Source organism: Mus caroli, unplaced genomic scaffold (genome assembly GCF_978045245.1).
Source record: "Mus caroli unplaced genomic scaffold, Mus_caroli_1 scaffold_4, whole genome shotgun sequence".
In the NCBI taxonomy this organism is placed as follows: domain Eukaryota; kingdom Metazoa; phylum Chordata; class Mammalia; order Rodentia; family Muridae; genus Mus; species Mus caroli.
The window spans coordinates 155653957-155680800 of record NW_028227259.1 but is presented as its reverse complement, the minus strand read 5'-3'; the positions used below and the strand labels follow the sequence as shown (position 1 = coordinate 155680800).

At 37.9% G+C, this 26844-nt stretch overlaps 1 protein-coding gene across 1 annotated transcript in view; it reads left to right on the top strand.

The window, feature by feature from the left end:
• Window positions 1-10208, top strand: part of LOC110288483 (vomeronasal type-2 receptor 116-like) — a 30432-nt gene extending 20224 nt beyond the window's left edge. Inside the window, exons 5-6 of the mRNA XM_085837491.1 lie at window positions 840-963; window positions 9216-10208. Coding sequence (XP_085693617.1) covers window positions 840-963; window positions 9216-10129 — 1038 coding nt within the window. The 3' untranslated portion in view covers window positions 10130-10208. The remainder of the gene's footprint in view (window positions 1-839; window positions 964-9215) is intronic.
• The last annotated feature ends 16636 nt before the right edge of the window (window positions 10209-26844 follow it).

The window sequence follows — 26844 nt, the reverse complement described above, 5'->3', positions numbered from 1 at the left end:
GAACTAGTATTTCTCAGCAAGAGCAGTATGCTTTCTTATCTTCTGGGCCAGTTCTCCTGTCCCATATATCTGTTAACATAGAGATGTTTATGAAACAGAAACTGAGTCCAAATTATGGCAAGAAGGAGGTCTAAGAAAAGGATGGAAATATTTCATATCATTCACAATTTCTAAAGTATTAACAAATTAAAGCTGTGTTAGGACAACAGTGTGATTAACTAAGAAGGTAATTGGAGAAAATCCTAAGTGATGGTGTCACTACTGTTAGAAAGAAAATGCATGGCACTATTCTGAGCATGGGGAATCAAAGATGAAATTCACAGTAATGGATCATAATTTTGTGTCCATGGAATATCAACACTTGATTTAATGGAAAGCTGTGACCATCCACCAATGGTCAAACCCTCTTTCATGGGAAAGTAAACTTCCCTTTGCAGCTAAATCAGAGCGAATGTATGTTATGACAAGATGGAGAATAAAAAAGTAGAAATGGAAGAGGCAAGTGTGACTCGGTTTGTGTCTGACAATCGAACTATTCCATCATTCCAACAAGAAAGGAGTGCCGGCTAACTGCCTCAACATCGAAAGTATAGATATTCCTTACATTTACAAAGGCTAGTAGAAGTGAGTTACAATGTATCTCCTTAAATAATGTTGAACATTAAGCAATGGGAAGTATGACAACTTCAACTCTACATTCTACATTCCCATATAAAGACCTCACAGTTCTTTATAAATATGAACAATTTCTATAGGTTGTATGCATTTAAGTTGTTTTGCTTTAAAATATTTTAAAGTAATGTGCGATATCATGATCACTTTTTCTGTGTTGCCCTCAGACTCCTCAGTCTGTATGTACCCAGAGCTGTGGTCCAGGGTTCTGGAAAATTCTACAAGAAGAAAGGCCTGTCTGCTGTTTTTCTTGTGTGCCTTGTCCAGAGAAGCACATTTCCAACCTAACAGGTAGAAAAATTCCTTTTCTCAGTGCTCTTGTGAACAAACAAGGAGAAACTTAAGAAGAGTCCTTGGCATCATATTGCAGCACTGTTCTCCATGTCTCTGTCACTCTTTCCCACATCCATTAGTAATCAGTGTTGATACCTCACAATGTATGAAGGTTTGAGTGGCAGTTTTCATGGTATTATGCCATCTATATCTCTAGTTTCAAAACCTGTTTTTCATCAAATGGAAAGTTCATCTCAGCTCTTGCAGTGATCCATGCTATAGGAATCCCATTATATGTGAGATGTGCAATTGTCAAGGATAACTGTGACAAATAAAAAAGCACAATGATCCTTACCTGACATTAAGCCTATAACAAGTATATGTAGGACTGTCTCCTAAAGGTTCCACCCATTGAACTAAGTTACAACACCCACAGTTTTTATTTTGAATATCAAAACTAATAGGAAAAGAAGTCTTTGAAAACTTTTTTGAAAAACATGTACATGATATACCTGCCTGATGATCATTGTCTGGAGATGTGGTCAGCCCTGAGAACACATATGCAGTTAAATTATGGTCTGAGAAGGTTGCACTTATGAATACACACACACACACACACACACACACACACACACTCACACATGCGCGGGTGCGTGCTGGTGCACACACACACACAAATGATCTTATTTTTCATGCATTTTTACATGCATAGAAGCATACATAATTTATTATATATAACTGGTTGGTCTGTAAGACAAAACTGCCATATGTTCTCAGGGCTGAACCTTTGGTATTGAATGCCCAGTTGGTGTGTTGTTCCCTGGGGCAGATCACGTCTTGCTATCCAAGTATTGTTAGTTTTCTCTTGGGTTTTGTTGTTTTGTTTTCTTTTGTTTTTAAATATTTTTAAGTTTTTTTCATTTGGAATTATATTAATTTTTATTATTAATTTTTGTACACTTCATATTTATTCCATCCACCCCCTGATCCACCTTCCGACTGTTCCACATGCCATACCTCCTCCCCACCCACCTGTCTCCTCTTGGATGTCCCCACTCCCCATTCCACCTGACCTTTAAACTCCCTTGGGCCTCCAGTCTTTTAAGGGTTAGGTGCATTATCTCTGAATGAACACAGACCCAGCAGTCCTCTACTGTATGTGTGTAGGGGGCCTCATATCAGGTAGTGTATGCTGCATGTTTTGTGGTCAAATGTTTGAGAGATCTTGGGGTCCAGAATAACTGAGACTGCTGGTCCTCCTACAGGATCGCCCTTCTCCTCAGCGTCTTTCAGCCTTCCCTCATTCAACAACAGGGGTCAGCTGCTTCTGTTCATTGTTTGGGTGCAAATATCTGCATCTGACTTTTTCAGTTGCTTGTTGGGTCTTCCAGAGTGTAGCCATACTAGGTCCCTTTTGTGAGTGCTCCATATCCTTAGTAATAATGTCAGGCCTTCGGACCTCCCCTTAAGCTAGATCCAACTTTGGGCCTGTTGCTGGACCTTCTTTTCCTAAGTATCCTCTCCATTTCCATTCCTGTAATTCTTTAAGACAGGAACAATTATGGGTAAGAGTTGTGACTGTGCAATAATAGCTCCCCTCTCCCTTATTTGATGCCCTGTCTTCCTGCTGGAGGTGGGATCTATAAGTTCCCTTGGGCATTTCATCTAAGGTCCCTCCCTTTGGTCCTGGAGTTTCTCACCTCCCAAGTCTCTGATGCATTCTGGAGGGTCCCCCAACATCCTATCTACGAAGTTGCCTGTTTCCATTCTTTCTGTTGGCACTCAGGGCTTCAGTCCTTTTCTCTCACCCAATACCAGATCAGGTTTTCCTCTTTCCCCCACTCTCCCCCACCCCAGTCCACTAGTGATTCCTTTCTTCTCCCTCACAAGTGGGACTGAGACATACTCACTTAGGAACTTCAGCTTGTTGACCTTTTTGAATTCTGTGGATTGTACCTTTGGTATTCTTTATTTGGGGTGGGGGGTGGCTAACATTCACTTATTAGTGAGTACTTACCATTCATGTCTTTTTGGGTCTGAGTTATCTCAGGATGATATTTTCTAGTTCCATCCATTTGCCTGCAAAACTCATGATGTCCTCATTCTTCATAGCCCAGTAGTATTCCATTGTGTATATGAGCCACATTTTCTGTTATCCATTCTTCTCTCATGGGACATCTGGATTGTTTCTAGCTTCTAGCTATCACAAATGAGACTGCTATGAACATAGTGGAACATGTGCTCCTGTGGCATGGTGGGGCATCTTTTGGGTATAGTCCCAAGAGTGGTAGAGCAACACTTTTGAAGCTATTCTCCAAGCAAGTCTCTGGAAACAGCATTACTTGAGCAAGATCATGCAGGGAGCTGGAAGAGCAAGTAATTTCTGTATCTCCAAGGGTGATCCTTGTCAGGCCTACCGACTTGATGTCTCATTCTGTAATATATAAACATTACAGCCGACATTTTGTTCTATAAAGATATTTGTATGGAATGTATGAGGTGCACAGTTAGGTTAGGGATGAATTTTTGTTTCTTGTTTGAGCAGGTGAAAGAAAAATGTCTTTTTGTGAGCAAGTTTGACCAATAACCAAATTGTAACAAATCTTCATTAATGACAGATGAGAGGATAGCATGATCGATTTTGAGGATTCTGTAGCTAACAAGATTTATAGGCTATGTATAGCTGAAGTTTTGGCTAGAGACATTTTTATATGTCAGCCAGTTTAAAAGCTATTCTCATGTCAAGGGATCAACAAATCATGTTACTTGTCCTGTTTGGTCTTCTTGAATTTTTATTTCCTGTCTGTAGCCATGATCTTCAGGGGGTCTTCCTTGGTCATTTCTAATCTATATTACTTTGGAAGTAGTGCAAAGCCTTTTTATTTCTTTCCCGTTAACTCAGATACAGAACCTCTTTCCCAAAATACCATGTCTTTGGCCCAGCAACCTGAAGTCATCAAAAGTGTGCATTGATTAAATTTAGCAGCCTCTTTTTTCTTTAGGTGTGTTCTACTTTGACCTTTCTCACTTATTTGCAATATATAACCATGAAACCTATGATCATCTTTATTTTGATAACTAAAACACTTTAAAACATTTAAAACCGTTATTATTTATTGAGATACAGCATCTCTGTAGTCCAAGCTACCCAGATGTTTGTAGATTAGGTTGGCTTTAGACTTATAAGAAATCTGTGTTTATACCTTTGTCTCCTACAAATTATGGTCAAAGGCCTGGATTCATTTATTCATCTATGCATACTTTAAAACATTTAAAGAAATTTCCATCTCTTTATTCATCTATCTTTAAAAACAATTAAAGAAAATTTTCATTTATTTTTCCTTCTATGGAGAATAATATCTTTGTAGATAAATATACTTACATCCCATTTCTCTTTATATAAATTAAATTGACATCTTTTTGTCTTTAACTTTTTAAATTTTCTTTTATTTACTATATGAGCCTATTTTTAGGCCAACAATGTGTCATATGTTAGGCTAAATAGTCTCAGGGTTCTAATGGAGCCCACATTCAAAAAATGTGGTTTGTGATAGTATTGGCTTATTATAGCTTTATTTATTTTCTATTTTAAAATTAATTTAAAGAACTTTTTATTTTTCCCTTCTCTGGAGATTAATATCTTTGTGGATATATACACAGTTAGATCCCATTTCTCTTTATATACATTAAATTAATATCTTTTTATATTTTTATTTATCCTTTTTTGGCTGTGGGAGGCATGTAGCCTTGCCTTTTGCCCTCTGAGCAGTAGGGCTTCCTTGTGTAATAAGGACTCTTAGCATCTATGCTGAGGCAACTTAGAAGTGTTTGAGAAGACAAAGTGGATCTCAAGCTGACACCTACAGTGTTGCCTATGTTGGGAAGTGTAGCTGTGGCCTAGCTTATGCCATGGATGCCTGAATTGTGTGCATCACTTTTGAATGTATTTTGACTTGGTCCCTTAACCCACATGGCATGGAGAAAAACTGTCCAGCTCTGCTAAAATCTAATTTCCTTTCATATGTATTTTGTCCTAGTCCTGAATCTTCATGGCTTGGGGGGAAAATACAGATCTGTTAAGAAACCAATTCTCCCTGCCTCCCAAGCTTAAAAAGATGGTATGAATTTTCTATTTGTATACTGGAAATGGAAAACCTAGGGAAGAGAACATTAATTACAGATGTAAGCATCATCAACAGAATATAAGAGACGGGAGAACAAATCTCAGACACAGAAGATACTATAAAAGAAATTGATGCATTAGTCAAAAAAATTAAGTCTGAATAACTATTGGCACAAAACATCAAGGAAATCTGGGACACCATGAAAAGGTCAAACTGATGAAAATTAGGAATAGAATAAGGAGAAGATTCCTAGCCCAAAGGTCCAGAAAATACTTTCAACAAAATCATAGAAGACATTTTTCCTAACCTAAAGACAGAGATGACTATAAACACAAGAGAAGCTCATAGAACATGAAATAGACTGGTCCAGAAAAATTGAATCCTCCCACAGCATAATAATCAAAAAACTAAATATAAGAATAAAGAATATTAAAAGCTATGAGGGAAAAGGGTCGAGTAACATGTAAAGGCTTACATTGACTTACACTGGAATTCTCAATAGAGACTCTGATAGCCAGATGGGCCTGAGAAGATTAGTTGCAGTCTCTAAGAGACTACAGATGCCAGCCCGAACTACTATACCCAGCAAAACATTCAATCACCATCAATGAAAAAAAACAAGATATTCCATAACAAAACCAAATTAAATAATATCTAACCACAAATCTAGGCCTATGAAAGATACTAGAAGTAAAACTCCAACCCAAGAATGATAACTACACCTAAGGAACATAGAAAATAAATAATTCCACACAAGAAAGATCAGAAGAATAGAAATATACACACTCAACCACCACCACCAACAGTAATAGCAACAAGATCAAAATAATGGGAATTGACAATCATGGGTCGTTAACATCTCTCAACATCATTGAACTCAATTCATTTTAAAAGATGTATGTTAACCACATGGATCTAAAGACAGGATTGAACATTCCATAGAATACAATAAATCCACCTCAGCAACAAAGGTAGGCATCACTTCAGATTAAAGGGCTGGAAAAATAATTACCAAGCAATCAGTCCCAAGGAACAGATTGTAGTAGCCATTATGATGTTTAATAAAATATGCTTTCAAGCAAAATTAACCAAAAAAGGTGGAAAAGGACACCTCACACTCATCAAAGGGAAAATACATGAAGATGATGTCTCTATTCTAAATATCAGTTTTCCAAGTGCAAGAGCATACATGTTTGTAAAAAAATATTATTAAACCTTCAATTACACATTGAAACCCACACATTAAGAGTGGGTGACTTCAGTACCTCACTTCTCACCAATGAACAGGTCATAATTGACAAAAACTAAACAAAAAATAATTGAACTAACAAATGTTATGGCTCAATTGAACCTAACAGATATCCAGAGAACATTTCATGAAAACACAAAATAATATTCCTCCTTCTGAGCTCATCATGGAACCTCCTCCAAAACTGACCATTTTTACTTGTTCACAAAACAATACCCAGCATATACAAGAAAATGAAATAAACCCTGAATCTTATCAGACCACAATGGATCAAATCGGGACTTCAACAACAACAGAAACAAAACAAAACAGAAAGCCTACAAACTTTGGAACTGAGTCACTGCTTAATGACATCTAGGTCAAGGAAGAGACAAAGAAATAAAAGACTTTCTAGAATTCAATGAAAACGAAGGCACAACATCCCAAAACTTATGAGACAGACAAAAGAGCTGCTCAGAGGAAAGTTCATAGCAGTAAGTGCCTTCATAAAGAAATTGGAGAGATCCTGTACTAGGCATTTAACAGCACATCTGAAAGATCTAGACAAAAAGAAGCAAACACAGCCAATTGGAGTAGACAGTTGGAAATAACAAAAGCCAGTAATGAAATTCTTAACATGAAAACAAAGAGAAGAATACAAAGAATCAATGGAACAAAGTGCTGGTTCTTTGTGAAAATCAACAGACACAATATCCAAATTGACACAATCAGAAATGGAAAAAGGGATATAACAAGAGACACCAAGGAAATGTAAAGAGCCAATAGATCTTACTTCAAAAACATGTACTCCACAAAATTGGAAAATATAAGTGAAATGGACAGTTTTTATGTAAGAAAAAAACTTATCAAAGTTAAGTCAAGGTTGGATAAACAAGCTAAATAACCTCTTAAACACTGAAGAATAGAAGGAGTCACTAAACATCTCTCAAACAAAAATATTCTAGAGACGGATTGTTTTAGCAAAGAATTCCATCAGACCCTCAAAGAAGAGCTAACACCAATATTTTTCAAATTATTACACAAAACAGAAACAGAAGGAACAAGTAAAAAAGGAACATAAAATGAATAAAAATTCATTTTATGAGGTCACAGTCACCCTGATCTCTAAACCACATAAAGACTCAACAAAGAAAAAATTCTCAGACTATCTCCCTTATGAACATTGATGCAAAAATACTCAATAAATACTTGCAAACCTAATCGAAGAACACATTAAAAATATCATCCACCACGATTAAGTAGCCTTTATACCATATATTCAGTGATAGTTCAACATATAAAAACCCATCAATGTAATCCACCATATTAGCAAACTGAAAGAACAAAAAATCCAATTGATCACCTTATTAGATTCTGATAAAGGCTTTTACAACATCCTTATATATTGGTACTACCTATAAAAACTTCAATATGTGTGCTATAATACAAAAAACCACTGAGATTAAGTACATTGTTTAGTAGGATTAGAGAGAAGATGGTCTCCCATAGAAGAGTAAATATATTATTATGGCAAGACATAGCAGGGTTAAATGGGGACAAGGATTGAAGAACAGTGTAGCAGAGGGAATATAGGCAGGGACAACTAATACAAAGGGTCATTTGAGGGGGTCATGTGGAAACCTATTATTGTAGGCACAGCTTAAAAATATAACACACATGAAAGAATTCTGAAATGAGTCACTAAATATTCACATCAGAAATAATGCATATATGAATTCCCAGAGAACATGGCTGCATGCACAAGACCTGAACAAGTTCTGCTACAGGTCCCAATAATCAGCCAAGAAGAACCCTAACTAAGAGGCTTTCTACAATGGAGAAATACTGTCAAAGGAAAAGTCAGTTTCTCCAAATGTTCTCTTAATGGGTAATAAGCATATTTGAGGACAGACCACATGTTCATTTGTAGGTGGGATTTTCAGTAGAGAGATTGAAACTCTGGGTGATAGTCAAAGATCAGAGATTCACCCCTGATTCTGAGGAAGTCGGATACATGAAACTCAGGAGAGGTAACTAGCCATGTGGTAGACATAGAATAGTTCAAATTGTTTAAGTTACAAGTTAGTTGAACAACAAGCCAAGTTTATGGCCTAGGCATTTATCTATAAATAAATAAGCTTCCAAGTTATTTTGGAGGAACTGGGGTGTGAGTGGAAAGGCCTGGGATTACACACATCATTAGATTGTCAACAAAAAATACACATATCATTAGATAACCTACAGAAATGAACTCAATGAAATTTTTGCAGACATTTTGTTTCATTTTGTGAGGAAATGTGTGTGTATGATTGTGTGTGTGTGTGTGTGTGTGTGTGTGCGTATCGCTTGTTTAAGTTGAATTTTTCTTTCATGGATTCCCTAATACTAGTCTGTGTATTTCCTATGTTGGGAGATAAGGCCAGAAAGGAACTGTATAATGTGTAAGGAAGGGAGAAAATAAAAAAGGAGAAGAGCACATGGGAGGAGAATGAAGTGGGGAGAATACAATTGGGTAGGAAAGGAGAAAAATGTGAACACATGGTAGTCGAGTATAGGAAGTGAGGTTTGATCATATTAATGATTATTGTACATATTTAAAACCTCAAAAATTAATATCAATAAATAATTTAAAATTATATGAAGGGTTTCTTGACAGGTAAAGGTTATTGAAATATGAGCACAAAAGGTTTAACTTTCGTTGCCCCAAAAAGTCATAAAACTGAACAGAAGGCTTACCACTAGGCAAAAAAGACTGAGAGTAGAAATGAGATCTCAAAAGACTTCATATATATCTTGACACTATAAAGAACCCGAATGTACCAGGCTAAACACAACATAAGAAGACATTCTTCATGGATTGAACATGGGATGAGTAAATAATTATAGTATATAAAATCTTCATTTGCTTCCCTCAACAGATCAGCCGAAGTGTATTGCTTGCCTGATTCAAGAATACCCAAACCCTGAGAGAAACCACTGTCTGCCTAAATCAGCGACCTTCCTGTCCTTTGAGGATCCTCTGGGCATGTCTTTGGCCTGCATGGCTCTGGGCTTCTCTGTCAGCACAGCTGCAGTTTTGGGGATCTTTCTCAAGCATCAAGACTCACCCATCATTAAGGCCAATAACCTTACTCTCAGTTACATTCTGCTGATCTCCCTCCTCCCCTGTTTTCTATGCTCCTTTCTTTTCATTGGCCACCCAAACACAGTCTCCTGCATACTGCAACAAATAACATTTGCACTTGTTTTCACATTGGCTCTTTCTACTGTTTTGGCCAAAACCATAACTGTAATTCTGGCTTTTAGGGCCCTGAAACCAGGAAGAACAATGAGAAGGTTGTTTGTTTTAGGCATCTACAATGCTGTTATCCCCATCTGTGTCCTGATCCAACTTATTATCTCTGGCATCTGGCTGGCAACCTCGCCACCCTATATTGACACAGATTCATACTCTGAACATGCTCATATCATCATTTTATGCAACAAGGGCTCAGTTACTGCATTCTATTGCATGCTGGCATACTTAGGGACACTGGCCCTAGGGAGCTTCACTGTGGCTTTCCTGGCAAGAAACCTTCCTGACACATTCAATGAAGCCAAGTTCCTGACATTCAGTATGGTGGTGTTCTGCAGTGTCTGGGTCACCTTTGTCCCTGTCTACCAGAGCACCAAGGCCAAGGCCATGGTGGCTGTGGAGGTCTTTTCCATTTTGGCCTCCAGTGCAGGGTTGCTAACATGTATCTTTTTCCCTAAGTGCTACATTATTCTAAGAGAACCTGATAAGAACAATTTGAGATGTTTTAAAAACAAAAGACATTGTATAAAAAAATGACCATTTGGAATGAATTAACTAAATCTCTCTAATAAAATCAATTAGTGTAGTAAAATGAAAATTTTGGCCTACTTTCTATTAGTTTTTGTTGCGTGTCTATTTAACAAAATATTACATGAGCATCTCACTGTGTCTCACATACAGACAATATATTCTGAATACAAACTATTGCTAAAATCACATTTTAGTAAATTATGTGTGGTTCTTATTAATTTGTAAAAATATAAATATTCAAAATTCAATACATGTCAGTAACTTAAACCTATAATATATGAACTAAAGATTTTTCTATTGGTCTTTCTTTATCTTTTGGAGAATAACAGGCCTTTTTGTGATAGTTGAGATCTTCTATGGGACAGACATAGAATTGACTCTCTGGCAATGGAGGCTTGAATTATTGTACAGCTACTCTGGAAATCAGTGTGGAAAATTCCCAGAGAAGTAAAAATAAATCTACCATCTGAGCCTGCTCTACCATTCCTTGACATAGGCTCAAAGGACTCAGTATCTCACTCCAGGGACACTTTGCTCAGCCATGCTCACTACTGTTCTCTTCAAAATGGATAGGAAATGGGACTGCCTAAATGTTCTTAAACTGGTAGTGAAGCAAAATGTTATACTTAAATAGATGGAAATAGAAGCAAAGTTATTGATTTAGGAAACACAGATCCAGAAAACAATTGTGAGATGGTCCCTCTAAGGTATCTAGCTCCAAATTTTCAGATGTAAATGTTCACCCTGGAGTAATGTACAAACCAAGAAACAGGGTGGAGGGAGCAATTTGGGAGTAGAAAAGAAGACTATCCATGATCTGACTGGGGAAAGAGGAAAGGGGGTTATTCTAAATATAAATAGGGGATATAGGTTCCAAAATTTGAAGTGGCTGTAATGACAGTAAATTTATTTGAAAGAATCATGAACAATCATACTTTAAACTATCTACCTAAAATATAAATACATTATATACTTAAATTCATCCTTAAATATACAAATATAGTTAAAAGGAAAGTTAACAACCATTACTTTAATAAGCAAGAGAAATATTAATATATACTAAAATATTTGTTATTAAACACATAAAAGTACAGTCCACCACTCACCAAAGGAGCTTTTCTTTACAACAATGATCATGACAGAAAACTACAACTAATGAATTCAGACCTCTGAAGATCAGGAACATCTGCTATACCTACAAGACAATTCACATAATTAAGGCTCATGAAGAAGATGGGGCAAAAAGTTTGTAAAAGGCAGAGAATTCGTGTTTTCTCTGAGACTGTATCTCCTAATAATGCCAGAAGCTACTCACATGTCTTATGAATATGCCTTCATAAGCATGAATGCTAATAGACTTGTCAAATTGGTCAACAACACATAAGACTCAAGCCACAGAAAAATCTACAGAGAACTAATAAAGACTGAGAGTAGGCAAAATAGTCTTCCCTAAGGAAGAGCACACCATTCAGACACACAACACCAAATGATTACCCATAAAAACATACATACAAGTAACATTACAAAGACAGAACAAGTTGTATTTAGGAGTATATATACATACCTACATGTATGTAATAATATTTTTAAGGGAAAAAGGGTTGAACTTGAAAAAGAGCCTGGAGAGTTGTTTTGGACTCTTTGGAGGGAGAAAAAAGAAGTCAGAAATTGATGTAATTATTTTACATTAAAAATAGAAACACTACTAATTTATTATAAACCTGTAATTTCGAGATAAATGGATAAAATTAGAAAAAAAAAACATATTGAGTGAAGTAATTCAGACCCAGAAATATAAACTTTAAATATTCTTCTCTCTCTTCTGATAGTCCTAGTCCAAGTGTGAGTACAGGTGTATCTCTATATGAAGTCTTTTCCCTTTTCTCATTGAATCTTCTTCTGTCCTGTTTGACTGATAGCTTCTTATAGGCATGCTCTTGTCTGGAGAGGCACTAGAAGGGAATTAGATCAGAGGTAGATCTGATATGGACTTAGCTGGGAGAAGTGGAGGGACAGGAAACTGTAGCATGGATGTATTTACGATATGAGATAAGAATCTATTATCAATAAAAAACCAAAAAACTGAAACGCATTAAAATAAAGAAAAGTACAGCAAAGAGAGAATATAGTAAAATGTCCTTTCTGTTCATCATTTTTAAGCATGCAAGGGATTATATTTTTGTATTTTGTAATCCTAAAACAACAGTTGTGTAATTAGTCTTAAGACCTACTCAACAATAGATAAACCATGACTAGTAATGTGAACCTAGCTTACTGCCCAAAGCTAGGTATGGAACTTGGAGGAGAAATTAAAACCACCACTTTTCAAGATCAGCATAATCTCTAATGACACCCTAAACCTTTGTCCTAGCACTCATGGGTAAGTGTAGTACTCAACCCACATGAAGGAAAATTCTTTTGGAACAGAGACCATTAGATTAAATCACAACCAATCAAAATGAAGAGTTGTAGAGATAGATTCTGTCCTAAGGGCACATCTACAATACAACTCTTGAAAGTAAGACTTAGGGATCATTGCAGAAGAGGGATGGTAAAATCCTAAGAACCAGAGAAACAACAGTTTGTAGTGACGTTGTTTCTCCCAACAATTACAGAATTCATGTTTGTAAAGTCTCAGTAGCATAACTGACTAAACATGGTCTGAACAAGGAAGACAATAGAGAGTATAGCCTAGATGAGGGAAAGCCCACAAATACTCAGATCTACTAAAAGATCTACAGAAAACTAAGACATTCTGAGAGAGGGAGAAACAGCATTCTCCATGCAAGAGCATGCCAATTGATTACTTAACACCTAACGATCAGTTCTGTAAACATAATTTCAAGAAGTATTATACAGACAGAGCAGGTTGTACTTCTGTATATGTGTGAGAGAGTATATACACACAGATATGTAACAAATGTTAGTGAGAATAAAGGCCATGAATTTGAAAGTGAACATCAAAGAATATGTGGGAGGTTTTGGAGGGAAAATGTGTAGAAGAGGAAACAATGTAATTACATTATAATCTCAAAAAATAAATAAAAAGCATTATCTGTAAACTATTTTTGTTTATATTTACAGCTGATAAGTTTGGCTGAAAATTATATCAGTAAATTAAAAGATAATATAGTCAGCTGATTTCTTAAAAATGAGGCAATTTAGTGTATTTTTTCTGTCTTCTTATTGTTCTAGTGTGGTTTAGTGGTACAATGACCATGGCAACTCTGATGAATGAAAACATTTAATTAGGGCTGGACTAGAGTTTGGAAGGTTAGTTCATTGTCATCATGGCAAAGAGTATGGTAGATGCAGAGAGACATGGTACTAGGTAAGTTGCTAGCAGATCTATATCTGGATCCTATTGAGGGTCTTTCAGGCATCCTGCTTGAGGTTTAATAATAAAGACATGGGGACATCAATACAGTTTAAGTCTGTTGTTCTGCTGGAGTCTCTCAGCTAGTCTCTAACTTCATCTGACTTCTTCTCCACCATGGTTCTCACTTCCCACTTTCCAACTCTGTCCTGTCTACTTTCTGTCCTCCTCTGTGTTTGTCTATATCCGGATCTTTTACAGGTCTTTCTGCTCCAACTCCAAGCAGCTAGATCCAAAAAAGTCATATTTGATACTCAAGTAGTTGGCTTTGTGAAGCATGTGACCTTTCCCAGGAGAGCTTGCCTTTTTTTGAGCAGGTGAAGAAGGGATAAATATTTATATATCCTGCTAGTCTGGTACCAGCTCAATTAACAATTGAAAACACAGGAAAACACCTCGTCATAGCTGGTAAGTACAATATCTGTGGGTCATCCAAACAGAATTCATAGGCAGCAAAAAGAGAGTGAGAGAGGAAGAGACAGACAGACAGAGAGAGACAGAGACAGAAAGAAAGGCTGGCTTGGGCATCACCAGAACAGGGCTGCACTACTACAGCAAGCTCTGGAGATTCCAACACAACTGAAGCAGAAGAAAATCATCTCAAGTCCAATCTCATGAAGGTAAGATAATAGAGGCCAATTTTTTTTTTTTTAGCTTTGATACAATATTTAAGAGCAGCAGAACAAAACTTAAAAGACAGAGTGATCAGCATGAGCCCACCCTCCCCATAGAGGCCTTTGAAGAGGAAATGAATAAATCCCTAAAAGAAATACAGGAAAACACACCTCCAATTGAATGTTCCTCCTTTCTACTTCCTGCTCATCTCTGTTTCTATCCTCTTGACTCCTTTTCAATCTCTATGGTGTTTTCCTATGTTTACTCACCTGTAAACTGGTTTGCTGGACCTTTTGACCTATGGTTGACTTTATTCAAATCTTGTTTACAATGATCAGAAACATCTTGGAAGGATATATGCTAGGTTGTGCCATTCCAAAACTAGAAACAGGTTTTTCCAGTACACATTTCCACAGTGTGATCAATATCTTGGAACAAACTTAACCAGGAAATTGCCAGCTAGATGGTCTGTTTAGAAAAGGGCCACTCCAGTGGCTCTCATGGTGCCCAGCAAGACTATGAGACCCAGTTGAATGAGCAGCCATCTCTCAGCTCTAAATTGAATTCTTCAGGGTTATAGAGACAAATCTGGGGAACAATCATTTCAGGGATGTAGAAACCTTGAAAAGGGGGCTTAATACTGGAAATATGCTTGCACCAGGGAAGAGGACCTTCGTGACAGTGATGTTACAGAACATGAAGAGGACCCTACAGGACAAACGAGGAAGAATAGACTTAAAAAAGGAATGCTTTATAACTTGCCTTTTGGATAAAGGCCCACAGGTTCAAGAAGCACGATGTTCATGGGAGAAGCTGCCAATAGTGGCCAGGAGAGGGAAGTGCAGAAAAATCACTGAGAGGAGTTAGGGTGGGTCATTAGGGGAAGGAGATCATCTGTATGGTAGATGTATTGAGCCAGGAGACAAAGGCTTGGACCTCTTTTTGTGTTTGATCTTCCTGTTGAAGAATATCAAAGTAGGTAAAAACAACTCAGAGCCAAAGACAAGCTGGCAGGAGATATGTAGGTTGGCTATGGGTTTTTGTCATAGCTATTAGGGTAGAGCTTACCCACGACTCCCATTTGCCATTGTTCTTCCCAGAGATTCCCACTGGAAAGTTGAACTTGTGAATTAAGATTGGCAAGCATAGTGCCACCATGACTGGTGTATTAAATTCAGTTTCTCCAATATCTGAAACCTCCATAAATGGAGACTCCTGGAGGCAGTCACCTGTATTGTAGTAAGGAAATGGTTAGGGATAGTGAAAATGGAATCAAGGTGTAGAAGAATCCCAGTCTTGGTCCAGCATCTTTCAAGTAGGCAGCCCTGGGTTGCTATGATTTTGTGGTTTCCATTATAGGTCTTCCTAGCAGAGTCTCCAGTGATTGGTATAGGAAGGGTTAGGAGCAGGCTGTGCAATAGTGGAGTTAGAATGATGAGTAACAAAAACTGCCAGAAGAAAGAAGAAAGGGAGGGCTGTTGAGGCCACAAAGCCTGGGCGGTTGCATCTAGGTCATAACTGTCCTTCTAGGAGATCTTGTTTTGTCAGAGGTGGTACCACCTCCACCTCCTCACTAGGTATCTCTTTACAGAGTAGAAAGCAGTAGATGGTCCCTTGCTGACTATGATGATTATCAAGACAGGAACTTCTCTCACTTCAAAGGGAATATGATTTATTTTGGAGAAAAATGAGAGACCATGTCTCTGAAACTTGGGTAACTCCAAATCCCATGCTCTAATATGGAAGCAGTTCCATGAAGTTTTTGTAGTATCAGAACAGATATAAATCAAGATACTATTCAGTTAGACATTAGAAAGTGTGTTGTGGCAAATCAGAAAATTCAGCCATGAACCTTAGATGCTATCAGATGAAATCTTAGCATTGAGGCTGGTAGAAGCAGGTGTTCTCTTTAATACATTCCTGAAGGTATTCCTATGTTAGTCATGGTACATTAGGCCCAACAAAGACAGGAGCAAGGAATGGCTAATGGGGCTAAAGATAGCCCAGGATAAATTGTCAAGAGGCTCTGGGCATTCAAACATCTGCACATCACTGCAGTTTTGATCAGTCAATCGGACTTCATAGACAGCTTCTTTTAGGAATCCCCATTCACATGATCAGGAACATAGTCCAGTTCACAGTATACAATATTGTTAAAACAGAAGATATTCCCACCAAATTCCACAGATAACTTTTTTTAGTTGTTCTGATGCTTTGGTATAATCAGGAATCTGTTTACTGATGCTGAAGGTCCTTGCCCTCAATTGGTTTTTGACTTATCAATAAAGTTGCAGTAGGCAATGACTGTTATGGTAGCAGGAAAATGAGAGTAGGGTAGGACACTTAGAATCAGGACTAGGAATGAGAAGGGGGATGCATTAGCAGATGAGATAAAGCCAACCAGCCATGTAAGTTTTCAAAGTAGCCACTTTCCTGATTTGGCCTGGAATTCCAGAGAAAGATTTAGGAGTGCCCAGTCTTTGAGTTAGCAAAGGCCTTTAAGAATAACAAACAGGTGTGTGTGTGTGTGTGTGTGTGTGTGTGTGTGTGTGTGTGTGTGTGTGTGCTTTCTATTCTTGGATGTTGGATATAGCTCCTAGGTGGGTGCGCACATGTGACTCACAGGGAATTTAAAGATGTGTAGACAAAGCTACATGCTACAGATAACAAGTTGAATCAAACATCAGATGATGATGACAAAGAATATTGACACCAGCAACCACCTCATTGTTCTTGCTGATTTTAGAAACTTGAAAGCTACAAGTATAATAATATAGCCCTCATCAAAAAAAAAATAATGAGAAGAGCCACAGTGAATTTAAGTCCAAATGTTACTTGCTGGGTGATAAAGATGACGAGGCTGTGGTAGCAATTGAAGAATAAATAGTAGAGGAAGCAGAAGCATATGAAGATAATCAAGATAGAGCTTAGAGGTCTAGCATTGCCCTTGACAATGGATGTGCCTTAGCACCTTACAAAATGATGAGAAACCTAGCTATGATGAAAGAGAAAAGAAGAGCTGTACCAGACAAAGCCATGACCAGAGGATCCTCAAAGGTAGGGTAGATCACTTGTTTTAGAATATGTGTGTATCTCACTCTTGGGGTACTCTTGAATTAGGCACCGGGTACACAGTTTTTTTGTTTTGTTTTGTTTTTTTGATAACAAATAAGTCATCAGACTTTAATGTTCAAGAAATGGCCACTATAAATATTGTGTTCAAAATGTTGATTATTAATTATAGATTGAAGAAAAAGCATGAGTATATATGGACACAGAGACATACAGATTCACACACACTAAAATTCTGTAAAAGAAGCATAATGCAAAGGAACAGTACAAAAAATATGCCCTGAGAGAACATGAGACACACAGCCTAAAGAGATGCCTTGATGTTTGAATTTGTTTTGTATTGGCCATCTATTGCAGGGCATGTGGCCTAGCCTTAAATCATGGTTTGTTGTTCTAGTGGAACTCCCTTAAAAACAAAGGTTTTGCTTTTAAGTGGTTATCAGTTGAATTTAGCTTCTGGGTTAGTGATGGAACATGTGTACTCGTCTCTTACTTGTAGGATTACATCGGGTACAAACTCCTTTAGGGCTTATGCAGCCTTCCTCAGTATCCATGCATTCATATGTGATCCTGTTATGATTAGAAAGGCTTTATTTTCTTTAGTCCATCCCATATGGCTATTCCACTTTTTCTGCCACAGAGTTCCCTGAAAATACATTGGAGGATTTGCTGGAGAAATCTCATGTAAGGTAGAATATTCCAAGATCTCTTACTCTACATATCTTCTAGATATTGCTCTCTGTATTTGTTCCCATCTGCTGTAGAAGGAACTTTCTCTGATTCTGGCTAAGGAAGGCATTGATCTGTGAGTATAGCAGAATGTCCTTAGAAATCATTTTATTGTTATGTTCTTTTAGTAAAGCTAGAATTTAATTCTCTCCTATGTCTCTGGCCTATCAAGTCTCAGTTCTTGGCCACCCAAGCAGTGCTGGTTATAGGTTCCTTCTCATGGAGTGGTTATTACATCCAATCATATATTAACTGGTCACTTCTACAGCTGTTTTGCTCCAACTGCAAAAGCAAATTTTGTAGGCTGGTAACTACTATAGAGTGAAGGGTGTATAGCTGGTTTGGTGTTTTTACCTTTCTCTTCTAGTAGCATGCAGAGTACCTTCAACTAATCCATAGGAGTGAAGGGTCAATGTAAGCATCCTTTCCCATGGCCTTAAAGGCCAACCAGAATACAACTTCCTCATCTTCCACAGCCTGAAGACCCCTTCCATTCCTCAGTCCTGAGAACTTCATCTGGCTCATTTATTATGGAATCATTAACTCTAAGTAATGGGTGAGGTGTATTCCCCCAAAAGAGAGATTGAAAATAAAACAGGACAGAAGAACAGTTTCAGGGCAACAGCAACCATCAGCATATGTGAGGATCAATGTTCTGGTGATGATCTAAGGTCAGGAACTATCTTACACCTACCATTATGCAGCCATGTTGGACCCAGCAACACAGTCCCAACTAGACATCTCTTATTATCTAATGAAGCTTCCAGTACTGAAAATGCATGAAATCTTATCTATGTGTTGGTTAAAGGGGTCTCATGGGAACACCCAAACTACTCAGGCTACTGCCAAGGCTATTAGTTGTTCTCCACAACCTGATTCTAAGACCCTATCACTGAGGACAACACCTACACAATTCATTGAATGTGGAGTTTTGGAAAACAACACCCTATATAATACCTGAAAATAGTATAAAATATCTTGGTGCAACTCTAACCAAGCAAGTGAAAGATACATATGATAAGAACTTCAAGTCCCTGAAGAAAGAAATTAAAGAAGATCTCAGAAGATGGAAAGATCTCTCATGCTCATGGATCTGTGGGATTAACATAGTAAAAAGGCACATCTTACAAAAGCAAACTACAGCATCAATACAATCTCAATCAAAATTTCAACACCATTCTTACAAGACGTGGAAAGAGCAATTCTCAACATCATATGATAAAAATAAAATAAAATATAAAATACATGATAGCAAAAAAAAATTCTCAACAATAAACTTCTGGGGGAAATCACCATCTCTGACCTCAAGCGGTACTACAGAGAAATAGAGATAAAACACTACATGGTACTGGTACAAAGACAAATAGGTAAATCAATGAACTAGAACTGAAGATCCAAAAATAACCCACGTACCTATGATCTTTGACAAAGAAGCCAAAACCATTGAGTGGAAAAAACTAAAGCATCTTCAACAAATGGTGCTGGTCTAACTGGCAGTCTGCATGTAAAAATAATGCAAATTGATCGATATTTATCACCATGTACAAAGCTCAAATCCAGGTGGATCAAGGACCTCAACATAAAACCAGATACACTGAATCTAACAGAAGACAAAGTGGGAAATAGCCTCAAACACATAGGCACAGGGGAAATTGACCTGATAAAACCACCAATGACTCAAGCTCTACGATAACAATTGACAAATTGGACATCATGAAACTGAAAAGCTTATGTAAGGCAAATGACACTGCCAATTGGATAAAACAGCAACCTACATATTGGGTAAAGATCTTCACATACCTTACATACAATAGAGGGCTGATATCCAAAATATACAAAGAGCTCAAGAAGTTAGAGTCCAAAAAACCGAATAACCCAATCTATAAATGGGGTACAGAGCTATGCAGATAATTCTCAACAGAGGAATCTCAAATGTCCAAGAAGCACTTAACTGTTAAACATCCTTAGTAATCAGATAAATGCAAATCAAAACAACCCTGAGACTCCACCTAACACCAATCAGACTAAGATCAAAGACTCAGTTGACAGCCCATGTTGGTGAGGATGTGAAGAAAGAGGAACACTGCACTGCTGGTAGGTTTGGAAACTGGTACACCCCTCTGGAAATGAATCTGGAAGTTCCTCTACCTGAAGACCCAGCTATTGGGCATATACCCAAAAGATGCTTCAATATATATCAAGTACACGTGCTCCACAACAAAGGAAAAGAAAATAAAGCATTCAAATAAAAAAAAGTTCCTCTTGCAGGTAGAACATACTATATCTCTATCTTATTTTCCTGGGGACTCCAGGGTTTCAAGTTCAAAAGAACCTGGGACAAATGGTTAAATGTGGTACATATTAGCATAATGAAATATATAATGGCCTTCAATCTCTCTCAACATTTCAAGTACTTGTTACAGAACTTATGCTGACATCCTCCTTCCTACCATCTGTCTCTACCTATTCCTCACCCCAACCCTAAATTTCTCCAATTAATGGGCTTCTCCTTTGCATAGCTCCCCATTCATAGGCCCTGATTTTCTTGGCTATCTATTGGCCTGCTTGCTCACCCCATTCTTTGTCCTTTTTTTAAAATTTTTTTCTTTCTCTCTCTCTCCTCTCCTCTCTCTCTTTCTCTCTCTCTCTCTCTCTCTCTCTCTCTCTCTCTCTCTCTCTCTCTCTCTCTCTCTCTCTCTCTCTCTCTCTTTCTCTACCTCCTTCTTTTCTTTTTCTTTCCTTCTCTCTCACTCTCCTTTCATGGCCACATTCAGTATAATGATGATGTTTACTCTACTACATTCTCTCCCTATTCTGAACTATTCCAGATGCCTCTGGCTATACTCTTCTTCATATCTATAATAATAACCTTCCCCTCAATATGCATTGGAGTGGTCCTATCCTCCTATTATACACAGGTAACCTCATGGTCAACCCGGGTTTATTCTTACCTGTAGACACTATCATCCTCCACTCTAGCCCACGCCAATTCATTTATGTCAGTCACTAATACTTGGAAATACTCTATACCTGGGTACCCTCTGTCCATGCCAGTCTAGGAATAAGGTACACCAGCTGCATTCTCCTTTCTGTCCTTCATTGCAAATTTGTCTGTCTCATCTGCAACCATACAACAGATCATTTCCAAATACCAGTCCTCTGATTCTACATCCATTCTATAAGAATTATGCAACATATTGTAGTGCACCCAGGTTATCTCCTCTGTGAGAACCTTCTTAGTCCCCTCTTTTATGCTTCCAATTCCTTTAAGTCAATTATCAATAAGTCAAACACACTCTACCTGTGATCCAAGATAGTCACATTGAAGCTGGGTACAGAAAAGTGATTTTTTCCTGTATTTCTTGTACTCCAGTGCAATATTTTCATTCTCATCCACAACACTGCTGTAAATCCCTTTCATGGGTCTGTTTTTCTACCCTTTCTCTGAACAATGGGGACTTCGCTATAACCTTAGTGGACCCAGATTCTTTCTATCTGAGCACCCTTTCAATGTCCCCTTGTAGATCATTCCTATTACTTATTGTCATTCCCAATACCCAGAAATAGATTCTACCCAAATCCACACCTAGCCACACTTGACAGAGACTCAGATGGACTCCCTACAATACAACTCAAAGCCAGCACACTTTTCTACGATCCAGAGAGCACAACAGAAACCAAGAAATGAAATACAACAAACTGAACAAAGACATGTTCAGATATCTACACCTAAAATCACAATCATCTCAAATCCAGACACATATATACAGGTACAATACCAAAATCATTAACACCCAAGATGGTATTTATCCAACAAAACTGAGCATCTCTATTCAAGTAGACCCTGAGAAACAGAATAGAGCCAAAGCACAGATGAAGGACTGCAAAACAAAAATATGTTTAAGGACTTTAAAAAGAACATAAATAAAATCTGACTGAAGCCTATGGAATCACACACAGCAGGATAACATAAAAAACAATTCAAAACATCATAGTTGAAACAGCACTAAAAATGCAAACTGAGATAAAACTAGAAATGAAAATTGCAAGAAGTCAAACAAAAATCCCAGAAGAAAACCTCATCAACATAACCCAAGACCTAGGATAGGGAATGATAAGTGAAGAAATATGCTATTCTGTTCAGAAATTCTTTTGGGGGGGGGAATGAGTTCCAGCTTATTTCTCATTTTGTCTTTCATCAGATTCACTATGACTGGATTTTGCTGAGGTTTTAATGCATTTGGAATTTAGTTTTGCACAGGGTGACAAATACAGATCTATTTGCATTATTCTACATACAGAAAACCAATTTGACCGGTATCACTGGTTGAAGATGCTGACTTTTTTTTTTCCAGTGTGAATTTCTGTTGTGGAAATTATCTAATCTTGATCTAGGATATTGACCCCACATTGGACCATTAAGTTCCTAATAAAAGACACCACACAGCTCTTCCGGCCTGACCAGCACCGGGGTAGCTAGGGTGCAGGGTCGGCTGACACCCGCCAGCTACCCACGACACCCGCCACAGGATCTTGAGACTTCTGGTGAGTGGAACACAGCTTCTGCTCCAGTCCAATCGCACAGGACCTGAGACTGCTTTGGTTGGGGAGGCAGAAAACCGGCCTGAGTAGGGCCACAGGCCTCTTCTGGTCTGACCAGCACCAGAGTAGCTAGGGCGCAGGGTCAGCTGACACCCGCCAGCTACCCACGACACCCGCCACAGGATCTTAAGACTTCTGGTGAGTGGAACACAGCGTCTGCTCCAATCTTTAAACAGTGACAACGATAACAACTAACCCCAGAGATTACCAGATGACGAAAGGTAAACGTAATAATCTTACTAACAGAAACCAAGACCACTCACCATCATCAGAACCCAGCACTCCCACTTCGCCCAGTCCAGGGCACCCCAACACACCGGAGAAGCTAGACCCGGATCTAAAAGCATATCTCATGATGATGGTAGAGGACATCAAGAAGGACTTTAATAACACACTTAAAGAAATACAGGAGAACACTGCTAAACAGGTAGAAGACATTAAAGAGGAAGCACAAAAATCCCTTAAAGAATTGCAGGAAAACCAGACCAAACAGGTGATGGAATTGAATAAAACCATCCAGGACCTAAAAAGGGAAGTAGAGACAATGAAGAAAACCCAAATTGAGGCAACGCTGGAGATAGAAACCCTAGGAAAGAAATCTGGAACCATAGATGCGAGCATCAGCAACAGAATACAAGAGATGGAAGAGAGAATCTCAGGTGCAGAAGACTCCATAGAGAACATCGGCACGACAATCAAAGAAAATACAAAATCCAAAAAGACCCTAACTCAAAACATCCAGGAAATCCAGGACAAAATGAGAAGACCAAACCTACGGATAATAGGAGTAGATGAGAATGAAGATTTTCAACTCAAAGGACCAGCAAATATCTTCAACAAAATTATAGAAGAAAACTTCCCAAACCTAAAGAAAGAGATGCCCATGAACATACAAGAAGCTTACAGAACTCCAAATAGACTGGACCAGAAAAGAAATTCCTCCTGACACATAATAATCAGAACAACAAATGCACTAAATAAAGATAGAATACTAAAAGCAGTAAGGGAAAAAGGTCAAGTAACATATAAAGGCAAGCCTATCAGAATTACACCGGATTTTTCACCAGAGACTATGAAAGCCAGAAGGGCCTGGACAGATGTTATACAGAAACTAAGAGAACACAATTTCCAGCCCAGGCTACTATACCCAGCCAAACTCTCAATTACCATAGATGGAGAAACCAAAGTATTCCACAACAAAACCAAATTCACACATTATCTTTCCACGAATCCAGCCCTTCAAAGGATAATAACAGAAAAAAACCAATACAAGGACGGAAACCACGTCCTAGAAAAAGCAAGATGGTAATCCCTCAACAAACCTAAAAGAAGACAGCCACAAGAACAGAACACCAACTCTAACAAAAATAAAAGGAAGCAACAATTACTTCTCCCTAATATCTCTTAATATCAATGGACTCAACTCCCCAATAAAAAGAAATAGACTAACAGACTGGCTACACAAACAGGACCCAACATTTTGCTGCTTACAGGAAACTCATCTCAGAGAAAAAGATAGACACTACCTCAGAATGAAAGGCTGGAAAACAATTTTCCAAGCAAATGGTAGGAAGAAACAAGCTGGAGTAGCCATTATAATATCTGATAAGATTGACTTCCAACCCAAAGTCATCAAAAAAGACAAGGAAGGGCACTTCATTCTCATCAAAGGTAAAATCCTCCAGGAGGAACTATCAATTCTGAATATCTATGATCCAAATACAAGGGCAGCCACATTCATTAAAGATACTTAAGTAAAGCTCAAAGCACACATTGCACCTCACACAATAATAGTGGGAGACTTCAACACAACACTTTCACCAATGGACAGATCATAGAAACAGAAACACAGTGAAATAAACAGTGACACAGTGAAACTAACAGAAGTTATGAAGCAAATGGATCTAACAGATATCTACAGAACATTTTATCCTAAAACAAAAGGATATACCTTCTTCTCATCAACTCATGGTACCTTTTCCAAAATTGACCATATAATTGGTCACAAAACAGGCATCAACAGATACAAAAATATTGAAATTGTCCCATGCATCCTATCAGACAACTATAAACTAAGGCTTATCTTCAATAATAACATAAATAATAGAAAGCCAACACACACGTGGAAACTAAACAACACTCTTCTCAATGATACCTTGGTCACGGAAGGAATAAAGAAAGAAATTAAGGACTTTCTGGAGTTTAATGAAAATGAAGCCACAACATACCCAAACTTATGGGACACATTGAAAGCATTTCTAAGAGGAAAACTCATAGTTCTGAGTGCCTCCAAAAAGAAACTAGAGAGAGCACACATTAGCAGCTTGACAACACACCTGAAAGCTCTAGAACGAAAGGAAGCAAATACACCCAAGAGGAGTAGACGGCAAGAAATAATCAAACTCAGGGGTGAAATCAACCAAGTGGAAACAAGAAGAACTATTCAAAGAATCAACCAAACTAAGAGCTGGTTCTTTGAGAAAATCAACAAGATATATAAACCCTTAGCCAGACTCACTAGAGGGCATAGGGAAAGTATTCTAATTAAAAAAAATCAGAAATGAAAAGGGAGACATAACAACAAACCCTGAAGATATCCAAAACAACATCAGATCCTTCTACAAAAGGCTATACTCAACAAAACTGGAGAACCTGGATGAAATGGACAAGTTTCTAGACAGATACCAGGTACCAAAGTTAAATCAAGATCAGGTTAATGATCTAAACAGTCCCATATCCCCTAAAGAAATAGAAGCAGTCATTAATAGTCTCCCAACCAAAAAAAGCCCAGGACCAGACGGGTTTAGTGCAGAGTTCTATCAAACCTTCAAAGAAGATCTAATCCCAGTTCTTCACAAACTATTCCACAAAATAGAATCAGAAGGTACTCTACCCAACTCATTCTATGAAGCCACAATTACTCTGATACGTAAACCACATAAAGACCCAACAAAAATAGAGAACTTCAGACCAATTTCCCTTATGAGTATTGATGCAAAAATCCTCAATAAAGTTCTCGCTAACTGAATTCAAGAACACATCAAAACAATCATCCATCCTGACCAAGTAGGTTTCATCCCAGGGATGCAAGGATGGTTCAATATATGAAAATCCATCAATGTAATCCATTATATAAACAAACTCAAAGACAAAAACCACATGATCATCTCGTTCGATGCTGAAAAAGCATTTGACAAAATCCAACACCCATTCATGATAAAAGACTTGGAAAGATCAGGAATTCAAGGCCCATACCTAACCATGATAAAAGCAATATACAGCAAACCAGTATCCAACATCAAAGTAAATGGTGAGAAGCTGGAAGCAATCCCTCTAAAATCAGGGACTAGACAAGGCTGCCCACTCTCTCCCTACCTATTCAACTTTGTACTTGAAGTCCTAGCCAGAGCAATTAGACAACAAAAGGAGATCAAGGGGATACAAATTGGAAAAGAAGTCAAAATATCGCTTTTTGCAGATGATATGATAGTATACATAAGTGACCCTAAAAATTCCACCAGAGAACTCCTAAGCCTGATAAACAGCTTTGGTGAAGTAGCTGGATATAAAATTAACTCAAGCAAGTCAATGGCCTTTCTGTATACAAAGGATAAACATGCAGAGAAGGAAATTAGGGAAACAACACCCTTCTCAATAGTCACAAACAATATAAAATACCTTGGCGTGACTCTAACTAAGGAAATAAAAGATCTATATGACAAGAACTTCAAGTCCCTGAAGAAAGAAATTAAAGAAGATCTCAGAAGATGGAAAGACCTCCCATGCTCATGGATTGGCAGGATCAACATTGTAAAAATGGCTATCTTACCAAAAGCAATCTACAGATTCAATTCAATCCCCATCAAAATTCCAACTCAATTCTTCAACGAATTAGAAAGGGCAATCTGCATATTCATCTGGAAAAACAAAAAACCTAGGAAAGCAAGAACTCAAGAAGGTGGACTCCAGAAAATCAAATAACCCCATTAAAAAATGGGGCTCAGAACTGAACAAAGAATTCTCACCTGAGGAATATCGAATGGCAGAGAAGCACCTGAAAAAATGTTCAACATCGTTAATCATCAGGGAAATGCAACTCAAAACAACACTGAGATTCCACCTCACACCAGTCAGAATGGCTAAGATCAAAAATTCAGGTGACAGCAGATGCTGGCAAGGATGTGGAGAAAGAGGAACACTCCTTCATTGTTGGTGGGATTGCAAGCTGGTACAACCACTCTGGAAATCAGTTTGGCAGTTCCTCAGAAAATTGGACATAATACTACCAGAGGATCCAGCAATACCTCTCCTGGGCATATATCCAGAA